Genomic DNA, 22,325 nt, shown 5'->3' on the forward strand with positions numbered 1-22,325 from the left:
CGTTCTCACTAATGGAACTAATCTTAAAAGAAAGGAGGGAAAAATTGAAAGAAGTCTCTGAGAGAGTTGACAACATCCAGAGCCTGATCACTCCATTCAGCAAAATTATTTTTCCCAGACTGGAAGAAGAGGTCATTTTAAATTTGGAAAGGAGCACCAGGCTATTAACAAAGAAAAAGCAAAAGAAACTACACCGAGACTACAATTATTACAAGTTCGGTACGAATGAAGAGAAAAAGAAAAAACAACATAAACAACAACAAAAAAAGAAGAAAGACAAAATTGCAATGCTACCCAATGAAAGGGAAAATTACAGATATCGTAATCTAAGGATCGGATCAAGAGAAAGGTCTATAAATAGAAGTGATCAAGTATTCAATAGAAAAATGGATGATCGACATTATAGAGAGAGAAACAGATCACCAATTAGGGGATACTATCAACAAAGATGGAATAGGAACACGCGTCTTCCATTCAGAAGTAAGAACCCCTATCAACGGAGGAATCGTTGGGACAATGATAGATATCAGCAGAGACCCACGGAATACCATTCGAACTATCAAAGTCCCATGTATAAGAGAACGAATCATCAATCTCAACATCAACACCAAAGATATCGAGACCAAACCAATTTTCTTTACAATAAGAGAACTTCGAATAGTAGGATGAGAGGCTACAATCAGAAACATCATGATCAATTTAATGCACCCCACTATAGAAGAACTCCAATTAGTAGGGTAAGAGGCTACAGTAAGGGAAACAATCGAGTTGCAAACGACAGGGATTATCATTTAAGAAGAGATTCGAATAGAGACTATGTCCCTGTTAGACATAATGAAGAAAGAAGACACAAAGAACGGAGGGAAGAAAAAAGAGAGGAGAATTGTCCTATTCACCATAAAAGATCTAAAAGACGAGAGCATATTAATGAAAACCAATCTTTTGAAGAAACTGAGGATGAAATGAGAATAACAACTACAAAGAAGGATGATGTGTATCGCAGAAAAAAGGTCATCCCTAGAGAGCTTCATCGTGCTCAGTCCAGTAGGGAGGATAACCTATCACAACTATCCCCTACAGGACCTAACAGAAGAGAAGAGCACCAACACCATTTGACATGCATCGAAAAGAACAGTCCATCTACCTCAGCATGTCATTTTTTAGGCCAAAGAAAGGAAAAGGTAAGAACAAGGAGAAGAAAGATGATGCATTAAAAGAACGGCAAGAAAAGAACCTAAAGAAAAAGTCCACCAATAAAAGAGGGAGAAGAGGAGGAAAGGTCTCGAAAAAGAAATATCAGAAATTAAAAAGAGCAACTAAGAGAGATGGGATGAAATTACAGACTCCATCCACCAGTGTCATCTTTAATTTGAGTAAACGCACCCTCTCTAAACCAGAAGTAGATGTTTTGAATAAAGGGTTAAAATATGCCCCCAGTTCAAGTACTGATGATTTTGAGAAGTATATTGACGTACAAAAGTTCACTCGTCAACTTACATTAAAGAAGTTTTTTGCTATGAAGGAAATCAAGCCACCACAGGAACCAGAAGAAGAGAATACCCAGGAAGAAGGATCTAGCAAAATCCGGAAGAAGTCTAAGTTCTATCCGACCCATGTAAGGGGCCACTTCATAGAGACTTTTAATAAATTGGTCATTAAGGACTTAGAAAAGAATAATTCCAAAAAGAAGAAAAAAGGTCCATACAATAGAGACAACCTTTCGAAAAAAGAAAAGGAAGCTGTGTCGTCACTTGGTAAAGATAGAAATATTGTAATAAAGCCATGTGATAAAGGCGGTGGGATAGCTATTCTGGACAGAGAGCAGTATGTAGAAGAGATCAACAGACAGTTAGGAGACCAGGAAACATACAGGAAACTCAACCAGGATCCTACAGTGAAAATAAAAAATGATTTCTACCAATTAATACAGAAACATCTACTTAATAACGGGATTTCAAAGAAGGAGTATGAATATATAAAAATTGATGAAGAAGTCATACCCACTATTTACATCCTACCGAAGCTTCACAAAAGCACTGAAAAACCGCCGGGTAGACCAATTATTGCGGGAACATGTTCCCTAACATCCAATCTGTCAGCCTTAGTTGATTTCTACCTACAACCCTTGGTGGTTCAAACCCGATCATATACAAAAGATACGGGTGATATTTTAAGATCAATACAGGGAATAACATGGAACAGCCACAAATGGTGGGGCACTGGAGATGTCACCTCCTTATACACATGTATATCCCATGAGGATGGACTCCAGGCCACGAGTTTCTTTTTGGAAAAATCCGATTATGATATGGCTAAAAAAGATTTTATTCTAGATGCCATTTCGTTTATTTTACACAACAATTATTTTTACTTTGAAGGAAAATATTTTTTACAGCTAAGAGGCACAGCTATGGGGTCAAAATTTGCCCCTAGCTACGCCAATTTATTCATGGCCAGATGGGAGGAAGACTTTATATATGAAAATACACTGTGGAACAGCAAACTCCTTAAATGGAGCCGGTACATAGATGATGTGCTATTAGTTTGGGAAGGGGAAGAGGAAGAATTACGGGACTTCACAAGATCCTTAAGTGACAACATTCACAATATTAAATTCATTTTCACTTTGAGTAAAAAGGAAGTCAATTTTCTCGACCTAACAATTTATTCCAAGGACGATGAAGTGCATACAAAAACTTTTCATAAGGCCACTGATGTCAATACTTTTATCCCTACGGATAGCCAGCACCATAGACCATGGCTAAAAGGTGTACCGAAGAGCCAATTTTTGAGGCTAAAGAGAAATTGCAGTGACCCGGAAATTCTGAAAACTCAAAATGAAAAATTGAAGGGGGAATTTCTGAACAAAGGATATGCAGAAGAAGAGATTGATCAGACCATCAAAGAAATAGAACAGAAAGACCGGAGAATGTTACTTCAAAACAAAACAAAAATTAGAGATAAGAATAACACCAATGCACTGCAATTTGCCTTTTTCACACAATATGATAAAAATTATAAGGAGTTTGAAAAAACAGTGAAAAAACATTGGCATTTGTTACAGGAGGATCCGGTTTTGAAAGATCTAATTCCAGAAAGACCAAAATTTATATATAGAAAATCAGCCAATCTTAAGAACCATCTGGTCCGGAGTAGCCTACCTGAAGAGAGAAGGAATTCCATTCGTACAAAGGGATTCCACAGATGTGGCTCCTGTATAGGCTGTCGAAATGTGATATCGGAAAATTCAAAAACTACCGAAATCACCATAAACAACATCCATTTCAAAATAAGAGACTTCATAACATGTGATACGGCTAACATCGTGTATGCTGTCGAATGCCAATGTGGTTTGTTCTATATTGGGAGAACCAGCAGACCCTTGAAAGTTAGACTGTCTGAACATCTGAGAAACATTAAAAAGGGCCTCCCCACACATAATCTTTCAAGCCATTTTAAAGAATGTCACCAGTGTTCTATAAAGTCCATAAAGAGATTTATAGGGATTCAGAGGATCACTGGGACTTGGAGAAATAGGAATACCGAAGTGGCATTAGCTAGAACAGAGATGAAGCTTATCTATAAGTTTAAAACCCTTACACCAATGGGCTTGAACCAAGACTTCGAATTGAAATGGTTCCTTTAAGTGATTTTTATAATATATCTTTTCCATTTTCCATTTTTGTGGTCTCTTTTATTATTCTTCCCTTTTTTGTAGAGATTTTTTATTGAGGAATTCTTTTTATGAAATTTTTGCTATTCAATTTTAGTTGTTTTTATAGTATTTTAAATGAATTTCATATGTATTTTTATAGCTTTTTATAAAAATTACTTGTTTTAGTGTCCATAATTATGAGCTAATCCTCACAATAGCCTTTGTTCAATCACCGATTTCTACAGTAATTTTTATACCCATTACTCATATCGTTTTTATTCTTTTAGAATTTGGGTATAATCTATGAGGAAGGACATATACCTTTAAGAAATTTTGCCATAGAAAAAAGGTGGGAGGATGCAGGACGCTGAATATATGTTGCTGACTTCCGTATTCCCCGGCGGAAGCCCCGTCAATACACAAGGAAGGGCGGGAGATTTGAGGACGCCAGAAACACGAGGCTACCTCGCCGTCTCCCCGGCGGATATGACGTCATCGCGGGCGGAAGCGCAAGTACCGCAATATACGAGAACAGACGGACATGAAGTGTTGCCTGTGCCAGAGCCGGGATCAATGCTCTGTGCACACTGTGGGGAATATATGAGATCACTGGGGATATGGACATTAGTAGATAACCATGTTTTAATAAATTATGTGGATCTTCCGTTACCGGAAGTGATGTAAATTGCGTCACAGGAAGTGAACCTCCTGGACAGCTTAAAAAGGAATACTCTGCTTAGCACTATTCAGGGACCTGAGGAAGAGACAGGAGTCTCGAAACATGTTGTATCCTGAATAGTGCTTTCTTATTGTTTTTGCTTGCGGTGACTATACTGTAAAAGGAAGAGGTAAGTGGATAGGTGATTGTCCACACATTACTTAGGTCCGGACTCCTGGGTAAATCGTGTGTAGACTACACTTTATCACTAACCTCTCCTTAGTAGCAGATATGAGTGTACCCATTTATTTTATTATAATAAAATCTATCTTTGAGAAAATTCCGTTCTAAAGATACCTTTATAAACGTGGAAAACTACTTCTGACCGTGAGTAGTGGTACGCCATCTTATTATCAAAAGATACCTTTATATGTTCGTCTCAGCTTACTGCCAGTGAGTTGATGTACGCTCACGTGAAATCATTTGATCCTTGATATATGAAAAACGCTTTTTACACATTGGCTTCTCATATTCTTATTTTTCATAAAACTCCACTGAGAATTCGTTACAAGGAACAGGAGGAGAATTGGAATACCGTGAAGAAGACTACATGAATTAGGAGAGTATTGCACATATATTTTCTCATTTTTTTTTTTTGCATAACGTTATTCATCTGACTACCGAAAAAGGGGCGCCCCTTTTGGAGCAGAACAACCTCTTGTTTTTTTTTAAACCAAAATATGGTTTATTTTTATCACAGCACACACACGTAGACAAAGACAGGAACAAGAGGCAAATGTAGCATATAAACGTTATCGGGTAGCAGTCCAAAATGGCAGTCCTTGTAGCAGCAGTTCCAAATCACAAAACTATCACTTATTCCACACAGCAGAGATAGCCGAAACCTGTGTAAATCCACACAGCACGGACGCTCCACACCAGAGCTTAGTAGGATGCCCCCCCCCGGGCAAACGATGTGTTCCACAAGATCCAGTGGAGGGTATTACCCCTGAGCCAGGATTGCGACTAACATGAGGAGCCAGCATGTGTACAAGTCATTTTAAAACCTTCTAAATTCCCACGCGTGCACAAACCAAAAGTAGGCTTGCAGTGGGTCTTGATTGGTGGATTCAAGAGTCAGGTATATCCCCCTCCCAGCTACTGCTGCTGCCCCCCCTGCTGGGTCAGGCTCCAAAGAGTCTACTAGAGTCCAGAAAGGCACAAAGGAGTGTAAATACAATTAAGGTAATTTGGTTATGTCCTGATTACCCCCTGTGGACATAACCTTCCTGTAAATAGCAGGGGAATTGGATCACCCCCTGTGGACATTTCCTGTCTGATCATATTGGGCAATATACAGTCTAATACTATGGTACACACAGATATGGGGAATAGAAACATCTGCAGAGAACAAGAGGGCTAAAATGTACATTAATTACTGTGGAGTTTTACAGCCTAATACTATATGATCTGGAAATACAAACACATATATGGGGAACAGACATATCTATAGAGTACGAGAGGGTACAGACTGACTAAAGTGTACATTCATCACTACAAATAATAAAATATCATAATTACAGTCTTACTGTCAGTCTGCTCACCTCACACTCTGTTCCTGGTCTTCCTTGCCAGTGGCAGTGTTTGGGGTGACAGTTGGTGTGGCTTGTATATTCGTTTTGTACTGTGCTGCAGCCTCACCTCTGGTGCTGCCACTGGCAAGTAAGACCAAGAACAGAGCATTTTGTGTCTCCTGGAATGGGTCATGTTGGTAGGTATGCATACACTGACCAACTTTAATCCAACTAAATGTCCAACTTGTCTGGCCAGCTAAAAAGTTACTCCACACACTGAATTTGCTTTTTTATCAGACCAGCCAACCAGCCAATGTCTCCAACTTGTATTGTCACAGAAGTAGGTGGACGTTATCTGCCATGTTCTAGTTAAATAATACATTTAATAATTAAAAAATGCTTCACAGTGGCCACCAGACTCTCCTCTTCCACAGTTTTTGTCACATGTCCTCAACCCTGCACAGCAGTTTGACCCCCATAGCACCTTTTTAAAAAAAAAAACATCTGCAGAGCAGCTTGTTATCTAATCCCCTTTTACTGCATCCCTCCTTGCACCTTAAGTTAACACTTCCCTCTCTCCAAGCCTTTGAATCCAGGATAGAAACATAGAAACATAGAATTTTGACGGCGGATAAGAACCATTTGGCCCATCTATTCTGCCCCTTTGATAGCTGATTTAAGGTGCACATACACTTGTAAGATTTGGACTGATTTCAGTGCTCTTGAATTTGAAAAAATATTTTGAAAAGACTGGTTGGATGCTGATAGGCTGAATTCTCTCAGCCAATCAGCATTCGGCCAGTCTTTTAAAAATATGTTTTCAAATACAGCAGCGCCTCCCGTCCCGCCGCCCGGCAAGTACCTCTCTAAGCTCCCAGCTGCCACCCTGCCCCCCACTGCACGGACCCCACTGCCCCCCCCCCCACACACACACACTGCCCACCCCCCACCGCTGCTGCAGCTCCCCGGGGGATATTACATTCAATAAATTGCATGCGATTTATTGCATGTAAAAATGGTACACCATTTTGTAAGCAAGCCTTCCGGGGGGCTCCCGAGGGCTCACTGGTCCAACTTGTCCTTAGGACAAGTCTGACCTGTGTATGGGGGTCCTTTACAGTATTTAGTCTGATAGCGCAATTTAATATCAGCTCTCGGATACAAAACTACAGATATGTCCTTATACATCTTTGCTGCAGTCACACCACTTCCTCCTGGCAAGTTAGGTCACATAAGACCCTGCTAGCTGTGGGCATCTTTTTGCATTTTTGTTGCCACAACATGATGTGGATAGGATGCACCAGGAGACTCTGCTTATTTATTTCATATGAAGCACTTGTATAACTGTTTGAGACGTAGGGATCTATGTTATAAGCATGGAGAACGATAAAGTGAAGTTCCAGCCAATCAGCTCCTAACTGCCATGGTACAACTACAAACTGTGCCTGAAAATGACAGTTACTTTTTGATTGCTACTTCATCTCCATTCACTTTATCTTTTGCTATGGCCATGGGGGAATGGTCATCAGCTTACACAGAGCAGGCCATGCCCCCACAGTGAAAAAAGGGGTGTAGCTTGCAGCTGAACAATCCCCGCGAGGCCTTACCCCCTTCATCTAAGGCCACGTCCCTTTTTGGGGCCGTGGCCTTAGTCAAATCGGGACTTCTGAAAGCGTCCCGCTTTCAGAAGTTAAAATGTTGCGCGGTATGTATATATGCATACTGTATAGAAAATCATCTCATGATACCGTATAGATAATCATCCCAATGTGACAAACATTACATTCTGTTAAATGTCTATTATACAATGACTGGCCGTTTACAGTAGCACTTTGGTATTTTTGTACTATGGCTTCTGTAGTATTCTTTATTTTCTCAGCTGCATTCTCAGATTATTTTAATTAGTGGGTAGAAAATGCATGCGGCCTTCTATGTTTTCCTGCCAAGGGGAATGGTTTTGATGTATGCATTATTATTCACCACAACTTTAGGTGGCAAAAGGAACTAAAGGGCTTGATGCTAATGGAAAAAGCATAAAAGACTAGAGGCCTTTCCAGCACCACTGGATGCAAATGTATTATGTTTCTTTATGCAGATGCACGTATTGCAAGGGAACCATATTTCAGTCCTAATAGGATAATTTCAGTGTGTTCTATTCCCTGTTTTAGTAAGATACATTTGTGGAATGTCTTTACAGCAGCATTTCCCTTGATGGATGCTGAAATAAGTATTTTTTTGTCTTTTATTCAGAAAGATCTGGATTCACAGTACGGCCTGTAGCTGGCTATCTCTCTCCGAGAGACTTCTTAGCTGGACTAGCTTATAGAGTGTTTAACTGCACCCAATACATCAGACATGGTTCAGATCCACTCTACACACCTGAACCGTAAGTATTTTGCAATGCCAATTTGTAGTACTGTAGCTAGCTATATGAATCCAGGCTATGGAGATTAATATGCAGCTGAGGATGCAGCATTTAAATTATAGCACATCCAATTATGCTAGGGTTCCTCTGTGCACAATACGACTAATGAACAACATCTGTCATTTTCTATCCACGAAAATCAATAAAGGTTGGGTTCACTTGATTATAAGAAAATAGATGTTTCACATTCTTTTCCTAGATGCAGTTATTTTTTCTGTACTGAAGGCAGTGCCCGTGTATCACTTGTTACAGGCACTTCTGTTTAGATTGCATCTACAAACTAATATTAAGAGAACACTCAAGTCTAGAGTGAGCCTTTGGGATTTAACACGGGTAAGATTCCAACTTTTGTCTGAAATCTTATTGTCTTCCAAGAACATAATGATTTGGATTAACTGTTTTGTGCAGTCAGCTGTAGTAGTTTACACAGCTTTGGAAGTAAGCCAAATATATACTGTATTTTATTAAAAATAAGACAATGGATTCTGAAAACTGAGTCTGAAAAACAACATAATGGAATCATAATGCTGATGTTAATATTGAGACAATATCATATTTGGGAAATAAAGAAAGTGGCAATCCTGAGTTTTAGGTAACTTAGGATCAAATGCTACCACATTGTGTTCTTTGTAATAGATGGCAGCATCGTATGTACTTGCAAAAGTAGCTGTAATTCCCATAAGCGTATGACGGCATCAGCCCTACACGTGACATTTGTGGAGCTTTGAATGCAAATTACATTTTGATGCATCCCGCTCCTGCCAGCTATACTTTTAAATATAGAATTTAGCTAGAAGTTTAAATCTAGAAGTACTGATTAAAATACAGGGTATTCATTTAACCATTTAGTAGCATGGAGGTTTATTTGAAAAACATTAAAAAACATTCATGGATTCTTGTAATACATTTAGACCTTCTAGAGCTTGTGTGAGAGAAAAATGTCCCATTAGGTCCTGTCCTTTAGATGCAGTAAAGGTTCTGGCACTGCCGCTGGGAGGGGTGGTAATGAACATAGTTCCCAACAGCCCTTGCAGCTGGGAGCTAAATGTAGCCAAATGGGCATTGGAAGTAGGGTGTAGAAGTAGGGTATTAGACAAAGAGGGAGATAAGAGGGACTCAGCCTCGGGTATAGTGTGTGGGACTCATTGCTTGGAAGGAAGGAAGATCAGTGCTAAAGCAGGGCCATCTTCCCCATTTGGCTGGGTGGGATATTGCCCATGGCCCCCACAAGCAGAGGGGCCCCGAAGCAGTCTAAGGCGGGGCAAATCAAAAGTAAAATATTGCTTAAAGCAGTCCCATTAGCGCTGGCCAGAATTGTCCGGGAACCCTTTTCTCTCTCCCTCCCCTCCTTCTCCAGTAGTCGCAATACATTTCGGGATGACGTCATCATCACGCCCGACGTTATCATTGAGAAGCAGCAAGAGACGGGAGGTTGTGTAGGTAGAAGCTCCACTGCACTGCTTTGCTCGGGGCCCATAATGCTGTTAAGATCGCCCTGTGCTAAAAGGTGGGACAAATAGGCATACTGGAGAGGAAAGCATTGGAAATCTGAACAAAAGTGTAGTGACATTGAGAAGAACAGGTGACTGCTAATGATATGGAACAAGGCACAATTTGCAAAGTTCTTTGCGCTTTTGCTTTGGGGCTGATTCAGCAGCAGTCGCAGTTTCACTAAGCACCTGCACCATTTTTTCTTTTAATCACCAATGCCAGCTTCTCAGATGTCTGGGGTTCAGCCTGAAGGGCCCACTGCTGCGCCGAGCAGTCTAACGCCTGCATAGCCTGGTCCAGTGTGACTATCTCTACAATTTGTACTGCAGAGTTTTTATCTGGCTGCAACCAGGCCCTTGCCAGCCGGCCTAGTTTGGCTGGAAAAATGTGCTGTTTACTTACATCACATGTCCGGATGTAACACTGGCGGACGCTTACGATTCCAGGTCCATGGGAGCTACAAAACAGCCGCCTCAACCCATCGCTGGATTTTAATAAAGTCACTATAAAGTCCCCAAAGAAATATATAAGAATCCACTGCTATAGTGGGTAGGATGTTTACTCGTAACGTCACAGATGTCAGACAGTCCATACCTTTACTGGCAGCAAAAAAAGGTAATTTTGAGGCCCCTGTACAAATTGGCTCTATTTTACCTGAGATGTCCCCCCCTCCAGTATGTACTCCGAAAGAGTTTTTTAGTGATCAAAATGAATAATCAATTGAATTTATAATCTGTGAGGATGAGGATGACAGTTTGTACAAGGAGAGATGAATTGCTTATTTTTTTGTGGGGGCCCAAACAAACCATTCATTTTTGGTTTGCTAAAGACATTATGCATGTCATATTTACGCAACATAAAGGTGGGTGGGACAATTCCATCTTGCACCTATTTGTTTTCATTATATTATGTGCAATTTGGAACCTATTTTTTAAAACTGCCATCCTGTCTGGCACTCCTAGATGTGCCAGGTGTTTGTGCCACTCACTTGTATCGCTTATCATAGTCATCCAGCTACCTTGGTGCAACCTTTTGGCTTAAAAACAATATTGTGAGGTGTTCAGAATACACTGAAAATGTGTGGAAATTAATGTTATTGAGGTTAATAATCGCGTAGTAGGGGAAAAAAACGAAACTGAAAATCTGCGATTTTAGCTTTTTTTTTGTTTTTCAATATAAATTTTTATTAAGAGTTTTGTTCCGTTACATATGGAAAGGGAACAGGATACAGAATAACGGAGGGGGGGGGGGGGGGGGGGTGTAGAGGGGGAGGGGGGTACAATCCAACATACAACAGCTTATACATATACAACCATAAGTGCAGGCACATACAATAATTGCAGATAGGATACACTGAGGATACAGATAAGAGCAATATCAATACAAGGATTTGGTTGGCGATAAAGTGGAGTAGGCTAAATGGGTCCTGCAATAGATTAGGCCATGTCAAATATTAGTGTCGTCCCTTCCAGTGTAGCAGCATATTCCCTCCAAAAGGACCAGTTCACTAGGAGAGAAGAGGGTTCAAATGAGGAGGGTACCCCATTGTTTCCATTTGTAATGAATGGTGGAGTTTCCTGACTATTTTGCTAAGGGGAGGGGGAGAAGGTTTTTTCCATTCTTGGGATATTGCTGCACGAGTGGCTATGAACAAATGGCCTAAGATGTAATATTTGGCCTGTGGGACAGCCGGAGGGTAGAGATGCAGCAGCGCAGGGAGGGGGGCCCTCTCGATCGAAGCTCCAATAACTTTGGAGGCAAGGTAAAAACCTCCCCCAACAGTTGTCTTATTTTTAGGCAGGCCCAGAAGATGTGATAGGTATCACCGAACTCGCCACAATCTCTCCAGCACAAATTGGAAGTTGAGGGACAGATTTTGTGCAGTTTGGCAGGGGTGAAGTATAGATCGTGTAGGAGTTTGAAGTGCATTTCGAGATGGTTACTACATTTAAATATTCGATTTTAGCAGTATTATGGTTTGTTTAAAAAAAAAATACAGATTCAAAACACAAAACCCAAACACAGAAGGGTGGTGTTTCAAAACACATCCAGATCCAAAACATGGCCAGAGATCCAGACCAAAACCCAAAACACGAAAGGTGGCCGGTGCACATCCCTAATATATAAATGATCAATAGACAAAATTATGTTTATTTTATAGATACATATTCACATGTACAATTTAGAGCTTGTATTATATATTTTTTCTAACTAGTAATCAAATGCTTTACATTAATAATGTTTTTAGTTTTTTTTATCCCCACAACCCATCATTTTCTACTGGCTAACACAGTACAAAATCTCTGCTTTCTGCTTACAAAACACAAAGGTAACTTGAAACTGCACTCCAAATGTACAGTATATTCCTCTGTGTAGAACACCACCCTAGTGCTATAAATTCTAAGAAAAATGTATTTGACTTCCCAACAGGTATTGCTGGGAACACAAGTTGTGATCATCTACTATATCTAACAAAATGTTAAAATGCTGTAAACAGTCATGTACTGTCCATCTTCACAGTGGCAAATGGCAGCACAGATTGCTGGCAGCTTCCAGTCGTGATTTGCTGATCCCGTCACTGACTTGTATCATAAAGAGATTTTGTGATGTCACTCAGGTTTGGCATAAGAATTTATTATGGTGCCAGATTGATTTACCATCACACAGTGGGATGTGTTCAGCTTTCCGGCTGTCGGGACGTCAGCTTTCATTGTACTGACACCGGCATCCTGACTACCACCAGGAGAAACCTGACTACCGCCACTTAGAAATGAAGCACACATCGCCCTGTGTGTGTGCCCCATCACCCGCTAAGATATTTAATGCATGCACTAAATATCTAGCCACATCACCAAGACTTGATTGCTTTGCAGGAATCTCTAAGCACAGGATCGCCCTGTGTGTATGTGGCATAAGAAAATAGCCAAAAACCACCCGTGTGTATTCCCCTTAACTCTGCGATTGCAGTCCATGTTTTACGTATATCCATGCTTGGGTGCAGATGGTTAAATCAAATTGACTGTATTGAGTCCTTTGTGTTCAATCATGGAAATCCTTAAAACTTGAATTGTAATGGCAGTGTTTTTGAAACTCTGCTGTTACCCATCACTGTGTTGGTTTTCATTTTTTTCTAAATAGCAGATGATCTATATAATCTTTTTAGTTCCTGTTCATTGATAGCATACACACGGACCACTTTAATAATTCAGGGGTACAATTATTATCGCTTCGCTAAGAGCGCCGCTATAACACACCCTGCTTCGCCTCATTAGCGAGGCGAAGCAGAAGGGGACACCGACAAGATCTACTAAGATCTTGCCGCCGAAGCGCTGTCCCTGCTGTAGATATAGGGCATCGCCGCCTGCAGCTGTCAAAGTCGATAGCTGCAGGCGGCGGAACGGTCAGCGATGCTGACCGTTCATAAATCAGGCAGGAGGAAGGCACGCAGTATGAAATATCGTAGCTGCGCTATGCCTCCTGCCCCACAGCGCCGCACGTTCGACACTCACTGGGCGGGTGTCATAGATCAGGGGAAGCGCTATCCCCTGCCATAACGCACGGGGATAGCGCATATTCCCCTGATCGCCAGTTCAAATATCTGCCTATAAGATCCTTAAGGATAAATTTACTAGAGCTTCTAAAAATGAAAAGAAGTGTTGTTGCCCATAGCAACCAGTCAGTTTCTGTCTATCATTTCTCTATTGCATCCTAGAAAATAATAGACATAATTTGATTGGTTATAATGGGCAACATCCAGATGTGGATTTAGGGATCAGGCCGCCCCTAGGCACAAAATTGTGTGTGCGCCTTCCATGATGTAGTGTGCCATAGGTGCCGATTTATCGTTTTGCTGGTGGGTGCTCAAGCCAAAACTATAGGGGAGTGGCTTCATGGGGAAGGGGCGTGGTCACAAAATAATACCAATTTATATTACGCAGCACAGTTGTCTCCAATATTCAAATTACGGCAGCAGAGTTCCCCTTTTTACACATTGCAGCAGCAAAGTATTACCCAGTATTAGGGATTCTACCACCAAGCAGTGTTCTTCTTGCCAATACTTTCAACAGGGACTCTCCTGTTCTTGTAGATATAGGGTGAGGGGGTAGCAGAGGGATTAGTTAGTCACGGGTTTTTTCCTAACCCTCTCTCTCTCCTATTTCCTTTGTATAGGTTATCAATGGGAAGGGAATGGGTTAATCACGGCCCTCACGTGGTAATTTTCATTTTTCTTTTAGGTATTCGCTAAAGTCCCACTGCATAGCCCATGAATCTGCAGGTCGTAGGAAAGGGTGGGCCACAAAGCCAACTTGGGTGATATACTGTGCCTTCTTTACTATAGGGATGGCCAGATGCCAATGCCTAGGAGGGAGAGTGTAATGGCTGCCCTTGTATCACTTGTGTTGGAAGTGTGGGGATTGGACTCACCGTTTTCCCTGAAGCCCTTTCTGGTCTTCACCTGCGCCCTGCTCTCCAGCTACAGGACACTGCTCCTATCGCTGTAGCTCTCTGCCCAGCCTTTGTCCTTGCAGTCCTGCCGTGCTGCAGCTGTACCCAGCACCGCGCTTTCCTCCGGTCACCAGAGCTCTGTATCTAGGCGCCTCGCCGTCTCTCTCTGCACGGGGCGCCTCACATCCCTGCTGCCGTTGGTCGCCTCTCCATTCTCCCGCTGTGGCTGTGCTCCCCAGCTCCTGCACCTTCTTCCAGCTCCCGCTTACTCTCCCTTCACACATGACAATCTCCTCTCTCTTCCGGCTCCCGTTCTTGCGCCTTCTGACGTCACCCATCATCCTGGACTGCTTGGGCAAGTCCATTCTTAACCAGGCAGGGGGGTTTCTCCAGAAAGGTAGTTGCTGATAAGTACAGTATCACAGTACTACCTACGGTGGCCCAGCAGCGGCCAGCGGGACTCGGGGGGCGGCCAGTGGGAGCTCATGAATTTCCGTGGGTGCTCAAGCCCTTGAGCACCCACAGAATTGGCGCCTATGTAGTGTGCCTTGCACTCCCCTGTCTCCCGATCGTTGGTGGTAAAGTGGTACTCTGGTACACAGGGAGGCATCCACCTGCGTCTCCCCTTCAGTGCGCACTGTACTACCGGGTTCGGTAGTGCGCACAGGCATAGCACGCTTGGGCATATACCAGTCGGCTGCGCGCGCACACTGTGCGCTGGGCATCTGCGTCACCGTCCTCGGCTCTGCTTCTCACACAGACATTCCCTCAGCCGAGCCGGTCCGCAGCATTGTCACCGTGACTCCTTCTGTCAGGGCAGCTGGGACGGGCAGACAGTGACATGGATAAATGGCTCTGGCCTGTCAGACTCTGATGTGGGCCTTGGAATCCTAATTTTGCTGCCCCTCATGGGCCCTGGCAACATCACCTCTTTTCATTTTTAGAAACTTTTGAAAATGTATCCCCTAGTAACTGCTCTGAATTCTCAGAGTTTCTGTGCATATAAAAATGTAGCCATTATATGTACATGCATATAATCAGCACCTTTGGATGGTTATGTATAAAGGTCATAAACCCTAAGTCAAGGTTTCCAACATTGTCATAGGAATATAATTGACCTCCTAGGAACCGAGGAATGAAATTCTATTTGTACAGGAATATATTTGAACCTATAATTTTAAGAAAAGAAGGTCAAATATAATCTAAATGGACTGGTAATTTAAATTCCTAGCCTAACTAGACTTACAGTACTTATGTCTTAAATTATACACTGCAAATTGTGAGCTGGGGATGCAATTAGTTAATCAAGGATCCATAGAAACATTGTGAATTATCAAAGTGTATCTTCAAATAATTGCAGTTTAGTTGTAGTTTTGCATAAACTGCAATTTGCCATGTTTATATTGCCAGTGAATGTGCTTGATAAACAGTCGCTTTTAATGTTTAAATTGCTTCTGAAAATGTAATTGGATGATTAGAAGTGAATAGAAAAGCACCTATATATTTCTGATGAAATTGTTTTGCATTTTTAACACATGTTCCTTCTGTAACACTGTAAGATGCAGGTGACTACAAATCCTTGTGTATTGTATATCTCTGCTTTTTAAATACATCGGAAATTTACTGATAAAAAAATAAAATCACATCTTTTCACAAGACAATAATAACCCTATTTGGAATCCAGACAGCTGCAGTTTAATGTACCAGATACCAGGTAGATCTCTCATAGAGTATCTGGTTCATTTAATCACAAATCTGATAAACAGCTGGTAGTTTTCAGCAATTTTACTGAGCCAAAAAGTAACATAATTCTATGCTATCTGCAAATTGTGACCTTTATATTACATGGGACAGTATATTTTTTTACTTTAAGTAATAATTAGATTCATTAAACAAAATATATTAACCCTTGTCATTTACTCTCCATACCAACTTTATTCTGTTTATGTAAATTGTGAAGTGAAAGAAAATGAAGGTACATAAAAAGTGCTGGGGTGGCTATCTGTTATGATAATTAGATTCTACCGATATGCCTTGTATTCAATGATTGTGTCCCAAATTCCTCTAATTATATTGCAATTTGCAACATCGACAGGCTTAACCTAAATTAAAATGTTGTTTAATAGATATAATATGAAAAAAAACATTTTGGAAAATGTATTACAATATGTAATGATGAAAATATGTATATGAGGTGACCTCATGTCCCCGGTGCCAATAAACATCCAGTGGCAATAGATCCCCAGTAGAAAAACCCCGCTATCCAATGAGAATTGGTTCTAATTGTGGCAATACACAGTCCTGCTCTCACAGTGCCCTTTGTAACTATGCGTGAGATGCATGAAAGTAAAAAATGTGGCCAAATCTCCGAAAATGCAGTTTTTGGAGGTTTGGCCGTGGTCCTTATTTGCACCAAGACTGGAATGCTATACATTCCGGGGTTTGGATGTGGTGGGAGATGCCATTTTAAATTGGCGTTGCCCATAGAATCCTATGGGCTTCTATCATGGATTCCTGCTGCAAATTATTCCTGCATATGGCGTTACTGTCAGTATGCATGCGGAGACTGGGGCAAGCATCGCAAGTTGCTTGTGATTCTTGCTGCATACTGCCCTTTGTAAGAAAGTCACCCCATCATCATTTCATACAACCAAATACATAATATATCCACCCCCAGTGCCTCTAGAGTCCCCCAGGGTATTTTTCACCCCTCCTATGCCCTTGCCCATCTCCCTCATTCAGGTACCAATTGGGGGTGTACTCTAACCTCAGCATTCTAGTGCCTACATCCCTTGGGGAGGAGTAATTCCCCTGCTCCATGCCTCCTGTGAATTATCTGCTACCCGCTTGATTTTTTGTGTACAGTATAAAAGTTGATCCCCGGTTACTTAGATGCCACAAGAGACAAAACAGTAACATCTTCAGACTAGATCCTCTTTTGAAGAACACAAGCAGGTTTACTTATTCTAATATACAGTACTATAAAAAGGCATTTTTTACCTATGGACTGCAGTATTGCAGCCCCCCAGTAAATCCACCACCTCAGATAAGTGTCAGTGAGCCAGATGCTATCCATGACTGTATTGGCTTCACCGTGACTGTCAGTAACTTCCTATTGTAAGTTTTACCTGTCAGTTACAGACACTATATGCAGTCCCATTGGGAGGTGTTTTCTCCCTCTGGGACTGTAAGACTAGGCTGTGATTAGCAGAGAGCATGCTTTCAGTGGGAAGACACTCCCTGCCTTTTGTGTAGCCCTAGCTGGCTTCTATGAGCTGCAGCTGATGCACTCCATAGAAGCCGATAGTGTCGGCTCTACTCCTATAAGTCGATAGGAACCACTGCTACTGACAAAACTGTAAAATGGAAGAATCAAACAGTGAGATAATAAGACAACTAACTTAATGAGTTTTTCCAACTGTAGCATTTTGCAACCCAATGCCCAGTGAGAATGTCAGACAGAAATTAACAGAGTTGGTGACTGTGAGTATGAGTACAAGCGAAACAAGGATAGTTCAAGGTGAAAATTATGTTTGTGAAAGCTTACATTCTGAGGTTCTGGGATATAATTGGGAAGAGATGTGGTAGGATTTAATGAATAGCTGTGTTTTCAGGGATTGCAGGCTAGTAGACTGTCTGATAGGGTTAGGGAGTGAGTTCCCAAGGCAAGAATTAGATGTATATGAAGACTTTGGAAATAGTCAAAGGACTATGAATTGAAAGAAGGAGACTCCAGGATCTGCTCATTTAGCCTCGGCACCTTTTGTACATACTTTTTCTATTAAGTTCCTAAACTGCATATTATGTCATACATGTGCCTGCATTGTTCACAGATTTGGCAGCCAGACGGTTGGATGATGTTTGGGTACCATACTTTAGATGCAGAAATCTCTAATCACCAAAGTCTTATAATATTCATATTATAATATACTACTATAATAGAGTGACATTTTTCATATATATATAAATATTAAGGGCTCACACATTCTTACATATTATTATTTTTACTAGGGACACATGTCATGAGCTACTTGGTCATGTTCCTTTACTTGCGGATCCAAAATTTGCACAATTTTCCCAAGAGATTGGCCTGGCCTCACTCGGAGCATCTGATGAAGATGTTCAAAAACTAGCAACCGTAAGTGTGACTGTGGACGTTTATTATATCAAGGTGTGTCTTGTGAAAAAATAATATATATACAGTATATATGTGCCCTATATTGTTTGTGTACTTCTGGTGACAACACATGCTTTACTTTTAACCACATTTTCTTTTCTGTAAATAGCAATAGTATGTTGCCTAACAGTTTTATTAAGCAGAACATGTGTCAAGATTAATTGTGGTAGTTCTATGACCTAGCCCCCATAATACAATCTTGCTAGCTAGTAAAATTTTGGGGTACTTGTTTCCTAGCATGGCTCCCATCGTGGTAGATCGCATACCTTAAGTTAAGGTAACTTAAGGTATGTGATCGACGCGATGGACGCGATTTTCTGTCAATTAACTGTTTTAAGTGCCGGCAAGGAGAAAATCGCGTTGATCGCGTCCATCGCATGCCATTATAATGGCATGTGATGCGACCGACGCGATCAATGCGATTTTACATAGGACACAATGTTAAATTAGTTTTTATTAAAAAAATTCGCGTTGATCGTGACCATAGCATGCCATTATAATGGCATGTGATGCGACCGGCGCGATCAACGCAATTTTACATACGTAACAATGGGAAATGGGCCAATGGGCCCAATTTTTCATTGTATATGCACCGTCATGGGTTTTCAGTATGTGAAGTGTCCCCCCATTGTTAATGCCACCCCACTATTGACGCCAACCCGAAGCGTGGCAAGTGCAGTGAGGGCCGGCGGTACGCGTCCTCCGACCTTTTCATATCCCCACTATCCACGTCGGCGTGGAGTTGATTTTATAAAGTGTGGCGGGCGCAGCGAGCCACTGAGTCCAAAGCTTGGCGAGCGCACGCGTATACCTGTGAAGTTATGCGCGGCCCCTCGCGGGCTCGCTGCGCTCGCCACGCTTCGGGCTCGGTGGCTCGCTGCGCTCGCCACACTTTGTAAAATCAACTCCATGCCGATGTGGATAGTGGGGGTATGAAAAGGTCGGAGGACGCGTACCGCCGCCCCTCGCGGGCTTGCTGCGCTCGCCACGCTTCAGGTTGGCGTCAATAGTGGGGTGGCGCTAACACTGGGGGGCCATTTAACCCATGAGGGGGGGTATACAATTAAAATCTGGATTTTGTGGGCTTTTTACATTGGGACCATTTTACATTGATTCCAATGTAAAAATCGCGTTGATCGCATCGCATGCGATTTGGTTCGCTCGATGCGATCAACGCAATTTTTTAGGTCCCGATGCTTAAGATAAAAATTGCTGGTGCCGTGCTAGGAAACAAGTACCAATTTTGGCATTGTGAAATGTGTCAGTTGTGCAGACAAATGCATAATTGGGTATCATTTTATTTAAAATATACTGTACCACTAAGTTGTCTGGCTGCACACATTACCAATTATGATGGTAAGTAATCTTTGCTCATAATGCCACTCTAAAGTACCTTTCTGAACAGTCCAGAGGCAAGTCATGGAGAACTGAATTATTCCATGTATTCTTATGATGTGATAGGGTACTTTATGTTTTCTGCGTAGCCATGTCCATTCATTTTAGGTGCAAGAGCTTACAGTATGTAAAGGTTGCCTTGATATATTTAGCAAGAAGATGGGGAGTGGGAATATTGGACAATGGTGAATTGTGCCTCAATCATAATGTATTATTCTCTTATTTTCTGTATTTGTTATTATCTCTGATTTTTGAGGTTCAAAAAAGAAGAGGGGGGGGGGGTATGTTTAGACCACATGGTTGGGGCGGTAGGGTGTTAGGCTTCGGTTAACAATTCATGTCTAAAAATGAATGTCTAAATATTCTAAATGGTATTTTTATATTTGCATTGTATTTTAAAGACTTTTTATGAGAACTTAATTATATTTATTGTTTCCTGAGGTGTTTCTTATTGGTTTACATGTATAGGTACTCTACATTTCAGATACAACCTGTGAATGGCATACACTCAAAACAGAGAGGTTTCTAATATCTAGAATGTGAAAGTTTCGATATCTTATCTCTGTGGTCTATACCCTTATGGTATGGTAAAAACATTAGTACTGAGAACGTAACAAAACATTGTGGCCATCACATTTCATACGCACTGGATACTTTTATTGTGGCCATCACATCTCATACGCACTGGATACTTTAGCCATTATAAAGCAATTCATAATTTATACATTTCTATAATATAAATATGATTTAATGCTTAGTGTTCTTTCTAGTGGTCTGCACCTATTAAATAAAGAGGGCATATTTTAATGCATCACTATAGCTAGAGTAGCTGTAGCCAGTGCAAACCCCAGCTTGAAAGCATATATAGATTTTGGTGCCCCTCAGTTGTGCACTGCAAAAAGGAGTGTAGTCTCACAAGGGAGGGGCCTGGCCAGACAAAAATACACCCAAGAGTACAGGGAGATAGTGGATGACAGGGAGATAGTGGATGACTGGAGAGGTAGGGGTAACAGGGAGATAGTGGATGACTGGAGAGGCAGGGTTGACAGGGAGATAGCGGATGACTGGAGAGGCAGGGGTGACAGGGAGATAGCGGATGACTGGAGAGGCAAGGGTGACAGGGAGATAGCGGATAACTGGAGAGGCAAGGGTGGGGAGATAGTGGATGACAGGGATATAGCGGATGACTGGAGAGGCAGGGGTGACAGGGAGACAGTGGATGACTGGGAGATAGTAGAAGACTAAGAGGCAGTGTTGACAGGGAGATAGGTGCCGCTGTGTATCTCCTACTCTCCCTCCAGTACAGGTGCTGCTTTGTACCTCCTAATTCTCCCCCCCAAGAACAGGTGCCACTGCGTATGTTCCACCCCCCCTCCCCCCCCCCAAGTACTGGTACTGCTGTGTACCTCCTATTCCCCCCTCCAGTGCAGGTGCCACTGTGTACCTCCTACTCTCTCCCAAGTTAAGGCACCATTGTGTACCTCCTATTCCCCCACCACACCCACAAAAGAGTGGACAGACCTCCTGCATTCCCCTGCTGCCTAATGAAGAGGAAAGGATGAGGAGATTTTACAGAGAATTGCAGGTACAATTGCATAGACTTAGTGACTCACTAAACCACGGCACCTACCAACACTCTACGTTCCTGAAAAGGGGGTGTGACCTTGAAAAAATAGGGCATGGCCTTGCAGGAATACCACACTCACTAGCCACTAGCCACACTTCCTGTTTACATCACTATGAGGATATGCCCCCTGTCTCTGTCATGGAATTTAGTGATGGCAATTACCACCCCGAGGATTGGCTAGACCTGGTTCAGGGGTGCAGTGCGGAATCTTACTGTGACATAGGTGATCTCCAGTGACCCCCTCCAGTTGAGATTTGGGCTTCGCTGCTGTGGACGCACCGGTCATGGTCCCCTGAACGGGTTCCCCATGTGGCACTGGCAAACCATTGGAAACAGGTAGCGTGGATTCATCTTAGTTGGGTCATACATGGAATGTCACATGAAGCAGTACACAGGGAGCAGACAAGAGAAGGGTCACTAGGATAGCCGAGGTCAGGAACTGGTAGTCACTGGGTACGGTATACGAGGATTCTTAGTCACTAGGATAGCCGGGATCATACACAGGAAACTCAAGGTAAACAGATAAGGCATGCACAGAAACGCCAGAGCTGGTGTGGACATATACACTGGCGGGGATTGCCCACCAAAAAGTTATTTTTATTGACCTTGATGCGTCATTGACGCTCATGCGTCACCGATGCTCGTGTGTACAGAGTCCGTAAATGTGTCTTTAGTGCGACCCCAGCGCTCAAGGAACACTGGAAGCCAGACGTCCGCTATCGCTGCTAACAGCGACTCTACAGACCTTGGTATGGGTAAGTCACCAAAACAACCCTGAAGGTTGTGACAGTCTCTCTGTCTCCCATGAATAGATTATATGGAGCTGAGCATGGGCAGGAAAGTCCCAAAAATCTGACCTGTCCATAAAAATTGGTTA

General features: G+C 42.0%; 1 protein-coding gene across 1 annotated transcript in view; it reads left to right on the plus strand.

Annotated features, from left to right (window-relative positions):
• Window positions 1-22,325, plus strand: part of TPH2 (tryptophan hydroxylase 2) — a 252,840-nt gene that overhangs the window by 111,165 nt on the left and 119,350 nt on the right. Inside the window, exons 7-8 of the mRNA XM_083182554.1 lie at window positions 8,138-8,273; window positions 18,261-18,387. Of these exons, the coding sequence (XP_083038680.1) occupies window positions 8,138-8,273; window positions 18,261-18,387 (263 nt within the window). The remainder of the gene's footprint in view (window positions 1-8,137; window positions 8,274-18,260; window positions 18,388-22,325) is intronic.

The sequence above is a fragment of the Crinia signifera genome, chromosome 4, assembly GCF_055691185.1.
Source record: "Crinia signifera chromosome 4, ASM5569118v1, whole genome shotgun sequence".
Lineage (NCBI taxonomy): Eukaryota > Metazoa > Chordata > Amphibia > Anura > Myobatrachidae > Crinia > Crinia signifera.